The sequence below is a fragment of the Martes martes genome (genome assembly GCF_963455335.1).
Source record: "Martes martes genome assembly, chromosome: 17".
NCBI classification, from domain to species: Eukaryota; Metazoa; Chordata; class Mammalia; order Carnivora; family Mustelidae; genus Martes; species Martes martes.
Window position 1 is genome coordinate 45,382,146 of NC_137905.1, and position 6,898 is coordinate 45,389,043.

Consider the following 6,898-nt stretch of genomic DNA (forward strand, 5'->3'; position numbering starts at 1 on the left):
ACCGAACAGGGTCTGGGGACCCGGACTCCTGGGTCCTGGCGGAGGAGATGACCTGCGCTCCTGGTCTGACAGAGCAGGGACCTGAGGACCCGGACTCCTAAGTCTGAGGGTGGAGGGCCTGGAGACCCAGAGCCTTCGCCTAACACACACCCCCCTCCAACGCCCGCTGGCGCGCCCCGCCCCTCCCGCCTCCAGTTAACCCCAAGCCTGCGGAGGAGCTCGGGACAGTCGCCCGGAGCCCACGGATGGAGGAGGAAAGCGACCGACACGCTCTCGGAGGCGGGATGGAGGCCGACGAGCCCGCCAGCCCCCGGGAGCCGCCGTCGCCGCCCCCGCCGCCGTCGCCGCCGTCCCCCGCTGCCCCCGACACCCCGGGGACCCCCCAGCCCGAGCAGCCGACGGAGGCCTACGCCCGGCAGCTGCTGCTGGAGGAGTGGAGGCCCCCGGGCGGGAGCCTGGAGCTGCCCCCGCGCCTCACCTGGAAGCTGCTCTTCCTGCGGCGGCCGCTCTACCGCAACCTGCTGCGTTCGCCCAACCCCGAAGGTGCGGGAAGGTGCGGGAAGGTGCGGGCAGGTGCGGCACCCCGACCCACCGACCGACCGCTGCCCGGTCTCCACCTTCTGCCACGTGCAGTTGCTCGGACCGTCTGTCTCCTCATCTTTCCAACTGCTCCCTCGTGTCTGTTCGCTGGGCTCAACCTGTTTCTCTACACCCTTTCCTGTCTCTTCTGTCATTGTGTCCCCCTCCGTCTCCTTGGGGCTCTCTCTTCCTGCCCCGCATCACCCTCTCTTTCTTTCTATGTCATATGTCCCTGTCTCTCCCGGTGTCTCTCTCTCTCTCTCTCATCCTGTCTGTCGGCCTCTCTCTCCCTGCTTCCCTCCGCATGTATTTCTGTCTCTTTCTCTAGGTGCCTCTCGCTCTGCCCCTCTGTTTCAGTCTCACCAGGACGCCCTCCTCCTCCTCCTTCCCTCCTTCTTCACTGCACCATTCCTTGGCCCCAGGACATTCTCAGGACTCTTCTGGGCCCTGACTCACACATCGCTGGCAGGCAGCTGTGTCCTGGCACAGATTCCCGCCATTCCCGCCCTTCCCGCGGAGCCCTGGGGGGGGAGGGAGACAGGCCCAGGCTGAAGGGCTGGAGGCAGTTTCAGCCCGCCTGAGGCTCCGCTCCCCCGTGGGTTTCAGGCATCAACATTTATGAGCCAGCACCCCCTACTGGTCCCACCCAGCAGCCCCTGGAGACTCTGGGTAAGTGCTTGCGGGCTCGGCCCACGGGGTGTGAATGGCCCTGTGGAGTGGGCAGGTTCTAACCCTCTGCTCCTCCACCGGCCAGGCAACTTCCGCGGCTGGTACATTAGGACCGAGACGCTCCAGCATGACCGCAGGTGGGTGGCCGAGACCCCTGGGGCCCTGCCCCAGTCTCTCACCTCAGGGCCTGGAGAAACTGCCTCTGTGCCCCTCTGGGCCTCAGTTTCCTGCTCCGTACCCAGGGTTTGTCATAATAGAGAACATTCCTAAAACACAGCGCAGGGTATGGCTGGGCCCAGCTTGCATATAGTAGGTGCTCAATAAATAACAGCTGTCACCGTTACTCTTCTCCACCTCTTCCCTGGGAGGGGGAAGGCACCCAGGCCACCATCTGCCCTCCATTAAGCTGAGCCCTGCTTCTGCAGGTTGGGTGGGACAGAGTCACACACGCCTAGGTTGGGAGCCCCGCTCTGCCACTTCTTTGCTGCTTGACCTTAAGCGAATGACTTCCCTTCTTGAGCCACTTTGCTCATGTGCGACATGGGGTTCAGACCATCTGGCATTCAGGGGGGGAAAGGAGGGAGCTGAGGCTATAAGGGGGGAGTAAGTGCTCAGCCCCCATCCATGGGTGCCCTTGGTGTCTCCACGAGGGCACCATGATCGAGGTTTCCTGTTCCCAAGAATCCTAGCAGCTCCCAGATCTCGCCTCCCCCGTGCTCTCTCTCACAGCTGGACGGTGAAGCAGCAGTGTGTGGACCTCCTGGCCGAGGGCCTGTGGGAGGAGCTCCTTGACGACGAGCAGCCAGACATCACGGTCATGGACTGGTATGCGCCTCTGCCCAATCCGCTGGGCCCTGCGGGGTCATGCGCAGGGCTTCCCAGAGCGCCAGCCTCACCTGTCCTCCCCTGGTGTGAGCTTGTCATGAAGACCCTCATGTCATGGCAGGATCCAGCCCCGCCTACTGTTCTAGCTCCTTCCCACTGAGATTTCCAGTTTCTGAGACGCACCTCGCTGGACATCGTTCCTTCATTCTTGGATGCTTGTCCCCCTCTGCCCTCTAGAAAAATTCCTCCTTATCCTTTGGGGTTCTGCTACACGTGGCTCTGCCGGGAAGCCTTCCCAGACCACCCCCCACCCAGACCACCCCCTAGCTGGCTCAGAAGCCATATGCTCCAGGGCCCTGGGCTCCCCCATCCCAGCCCTTAGCATTCCGGATGGTCACTGTCTGGTGACAGGTCTACTTCCCACACCAGGCTATATGACTCCCACAGGGGCACCGTGGGGGGCTGCCTTGGTCAGGGCTGTATTGCCCACGCTAGCCATCCCGGGTGCACAGAGAGGAAGCCAGTGAGCATGTGTCACACAGTGTTAGGGCCGGGGGACAAGGTGGGGACACGGGAGCTGCGGTGGCAGCTGAAGGTCTGGACCCTACCCCCAGGTACGAGGACAGCCGGCTAGACACGTGTGTCTACGAGCTGCACGTCTGGCTGCTGGCAGCTGACCGCCGCTCAGTCATCGCACAACACCACGTGGCCCCCCGATCCTCTGGGCGGGGCCCCCCCGGCCGCTGGCTCCAGGTGAGGCTCTGCCCTGGCCACCAATCCTGGCCATGTGTCCAAGTCCCAAGACCCCAGAGAGGGCGGAGGTAGGAGAGGAGGGTTCCCGGGTCCCTGACGGGACTTCTCCCTGACCCCGCCGCAGGTGTCCCACGTCTTCCGCCAATACGGCCCTGGCGTGCGCTTTGTTCACTTCCTGCACAAGACCAAGAACCGGAGGGAGCCTGGCGGGCTGCGGCGGACAAGGGTGACAGACTCCTCGGTGTCTGTGCAATTCAGGGAGTGACTGGCTGTTCAACTCCTGGCCTGTTCTGACTCTTTGTCTCACTTAGCACCTCCCTGATCTCTTAGCACTTCCCTGACCCTTTGCATCTCCCTGACCCCTTAATATCTTCTTGTTCCTTTATCCCTTTGGACCGCTTAGCATCTTTTACCTCCCTGACCCTTAGAAGTCCCTGGCCCTTAGCACCTCCTGGCCCTGTAGCTCTGCCCTGTTGTCTTCACACTTCCCCTGTGTGCAGCACGCTCCCCCCACCCCCCCGTTCCCTTCCCACCTTCAGGACCCTTCAGTTTCTCTTTGGTCACTTACCACCTTCCAGGCCCCTGCTTCCTGCCTGGCCCTTGATTTCCCACCTGACATCTTCACACCCCCTTGAATGGCTGACTGGCATTTCTTCTGCGCTCTCTGAGCCCTGGGAGGGCTGAGGGCAACAACCCGCTTCTTCCCAAGTTAGTGCTCCACAGACAGTACGCGCCTCGTAAATCATTGCTGATTGGTGAATCAGTTCACAGGCCTGAGGATGCCGAGCATTGCCTGGTCTTTGCTTCTCAGAAGGACACCAAGTTCATACCCCACAGACACGTCCTGTAACCCTTATCCTCCAGCACATCGCAACGCCCGTGCCGTGTGCACCTCCCACCACGACCTCTGGTCTCTTTACTTAGCTCCAGTTTTCAGCCTCTTGGCCTTTCCACTGACCTCTCTGCTCCAATTCTGTCCTCTCAGATGCTCCTCACATTCCCCTTCCAACCCCAAATTCCCACCTCCCCCAGAGCTGGTCCCCATACCTCTCCTTCCCACAAGACCCCCCCATTCCTCCAGAGTCCCCCCAAAGCCATCAAGGTCTCCATCAAGGGCCATAATCGCTGGGGATGGTGGTGGGACACATGATAAACTTGAGCTACAATTTTTTTTTTCATGTGTTGGGGAAAGAGATTGAAAGTCTGTAACAACCGCGAAGTCCCGGGCTCTGGCCAGATCCAGCAGGAGACCCTGGTCCTAGCCTGGGTCAGGATCCTTGACTGCCTCTTGCTGTTCCAGGCCTGACTCCTGGGAGGGGCCTGGAGGTCCCTGGCAGGCAGAACAGCTTGGGGGGAGGGGAGGGATTGGAGGGATTCAGGGAAGGGTTCTCTACCAAAGAGTGTGGGGAAGCATTTTAGTGGTATCACTGCATGTCGCACACATGTCCCGTGGATGTATATCTTTGTGCCCACCTAAACGGATGGTGGAATCTCTCAGTATGGACCCCCCTCCAGCACTGTCCCAGGTACGGGCGGATGCAGGCCTGACCGCCCTGCTCTCTCCCCCACCCCACCCCTGTCCTGTGTGGACTTGGGTCCCAAGCACGAGTAGATGGCAGACAGGGATAACGTCACAAGGGCTATATTGCAGGGAAGGTAGGTTGCGGGGGACAGGCAGAGAGTTCTCTCCTCCTGGGACTTGGGGACGTCAGCAGACCCCAGAGACAAGGCCAGATGAGGGGCTCTGCACCCTGTGGGGGTTGGAGAAGAAGTATCCCTAAGGCATCAGTAACACCTGCAACAGAATAAAAATGATCACTTGTGGGGGTGCTAGGGGCTCAGAGATCCAGAGGTGGGGGGGTGGTTCTAAAAGGCTGAGATGGGGTGGAGGGCTGGGGCTGGGCTCCAAGCTCACGAGCTAGGTGTCCTGGGGGCCCTTGGAGCTCTTGTGGAGGGAGAGGGACAGGTGAGGTGGTCTTGAAGAGTGCTAGGACCAGATTCAGGGTCCCACGGTCTGTGAGCTCCCATATGTGAGTGCACAGTGGGTTGGGTGGGGGTGCCCAAAGTTGGATCTGGGGGTTCCAGAACCTTAACAGGGACTTTGGGACTGGTTTCCAGGGCTGTGCCTGATCTAGAGGGTCTACATGGGCAGGAACATGAGGGAAGATAGGGTGTTCCTAGAACGGGCTCTTGGGGTGGGTCAGTTTAGAGTCTGGGAGTCCCAGAGCTGGCTCTGGTGGCTCCGGGATCTGGGACCGACTGGGTTTGGTTCTGGGGGCTCTGGGGTGAGAAGATTGGTGGCTCCCCATCTGCAAGCTAGGCCTAGGATGGCAGCTCTGGGTGGGTCGGCAGGTGGAGAATTCAGGAAGGTGGGAGGCAGGTGCTCCCAGCATGGAGGCCAAAGGGCTAGAAGGTGGAGTCAACTTCCGAGTCTGGGAATCCCGGAGTTGGGTGCGAGAGCTCCGAGGGGGCATGGGCTTGGGGGAAGGGGTGCGGGTAGGAGAAGGGAGATCTCCAGGATTGGTCCCAGGGACCCCCCAGTGGGGGTCAGGGGTCGAGGGGTCTGGGGGCCGGGCTCGCGGCGTGGACGCGGAGGCGAGGCTGCGGGCGGAGGCGGGGCCGGGCGGGCACCTGCAGTAGAGCGACGCGATGGTGTTGGACCAGTCGCCGAAGATGCCCTTGCGGAACTCTTCGAGGCGCGGGTAGGCGCCGGCCGAGAACTTGCGCGTCTTGCCGGCCTTGCCGCGGAGGGACCACACGGTGATCTCGCAGCGCGGGGCCACCACCAGCGAGGAGGCGACGTTCATCCAGTCGGAGGGCAGGAAGGGCAGGTCGGCGCCCGGCTCCAGCGACAGCTGGGCGCCCCCGCAGCAGTTCTCGTAGTAGGGGTCGCTCTTGTCGTAGAGCCTGGCGCACGTGCGCGTCCCGTCGGGCTTCTTGAGGTCCGCGGGCGTCGGGCAGGCCGCTCGGACGCCAGGGACGGCCGCCAGGGCCAGGGCCAGGGCCAGCAGCAGGGGGCAGAGCGGGGACATGGCGACACTGCAAGGCCGCGTCCCCGCGCGCTTTTATGAGCCTGGCCCGTGGGAAGGGAGAAGCTGCGAGATAAGGACGCCCTCCCCACCCCACCCCCTACCCTCCCCGGAGCGGGGAGACCTTCCTCACCTACGTCGGAGACCCACAGCGGATGAACACATGACGGACACACTTGTGTACAATTTAGCAGCTTAAGATTTCACGTGGCAAACGGTATAAAAAAAGAAAGAAAGTCAATTAACAGGACTTGAGGACGAGTCTCTTGCAATACAGAAGGGAACATAGGGTTAATAGTATAGGTGAGAAGAGCTCTTAAAAACTGACAGGGATTGGAACAACCCCCCTTCCAAATAAGGAGATGCCATTGGAGGCGGAGGGGGAGGGGCTGGGTCTCCAGGCCGGGCAAGTCCCGTCGTTGGGACGCAGAACCTTGGGAAAGAAGAAGCTGGAGATAGGGGGAGAGAGGCCCCGGAGGGGAAGGGAGAAAGGAGAGGAGAGGAGGAGTTGAGGACAGAGATCACACTACCCTCACGAGCAGGAGAGCTTCCCAACCAAGGCTGGAAACCCAGAATATGTGAAATAGACATATTTGCACAACTCTTAAAAACCACTGCAAAGCAATGTACAAAAGGCTTGGGGGGGACAATTGCAACACTGGGACAGGATATAATTAATAGCTATCATATATAAAAGAGTGCTTACAAATTGACAAGAAGATATCAAACAATCCCCCCCGCCCCACTCCGCCTCCAAGAAAGACAAGCCTTGGAGGGGGAGAGAGAAGGAAGAAGAGGGTGCACCCCCTACTCCCACTTCCCAGGAGCCGGGGGATTTTCTTAACAAAGACTGGAAATCTTGAATTTATAAAAGAAACAGAGGACCTACCAAACTGTATAAAATGTAAACTTTTTGTACAGCAACAAACACAGACTAGACGATTCTTGTAATGCACAATAAACAGTTACCAATCAGTGAGCAGAAATGCCACAAGCCAAAGGAAAAAATTGAGGACCAGCCCAGGAAGGGACGAGAGGCTGGG

The 6,898-nt window shown here is 60.2% G+C and overlaps 1 protein-coding gene across 1 annotated transcript; it reads left to right on the forward strand.

Moving 5' to 3' along the window:
• On the forward strand, nucleotides 1-4,033 carry NCCRP1 (NCCRP1, F-box associated domain containing). Its single transcript, XM_080829092.1, has 6 exons — nucleotides 1-543; nucleotides 1,186-1,248; nucleotides 1,334-1,385; nucleotides 1,978-2,073; nucleotides 2,688-2,826; nucleotides 2,951-4,033. Exons 1-6 carry the CDS (start codon nucleotides 246-248, stop codon nucleotides 3,089-3,091), a joined length of 789 nt encoding a protein of 262 aa, XP_080685218.1. The 5' UTR covers nucleotides 1-245; the 3' UTR covers nucleotides 3,092-4,033.
• Nucleotides 4,034-6,898: the final 2,865 nt, after the last annotated feature.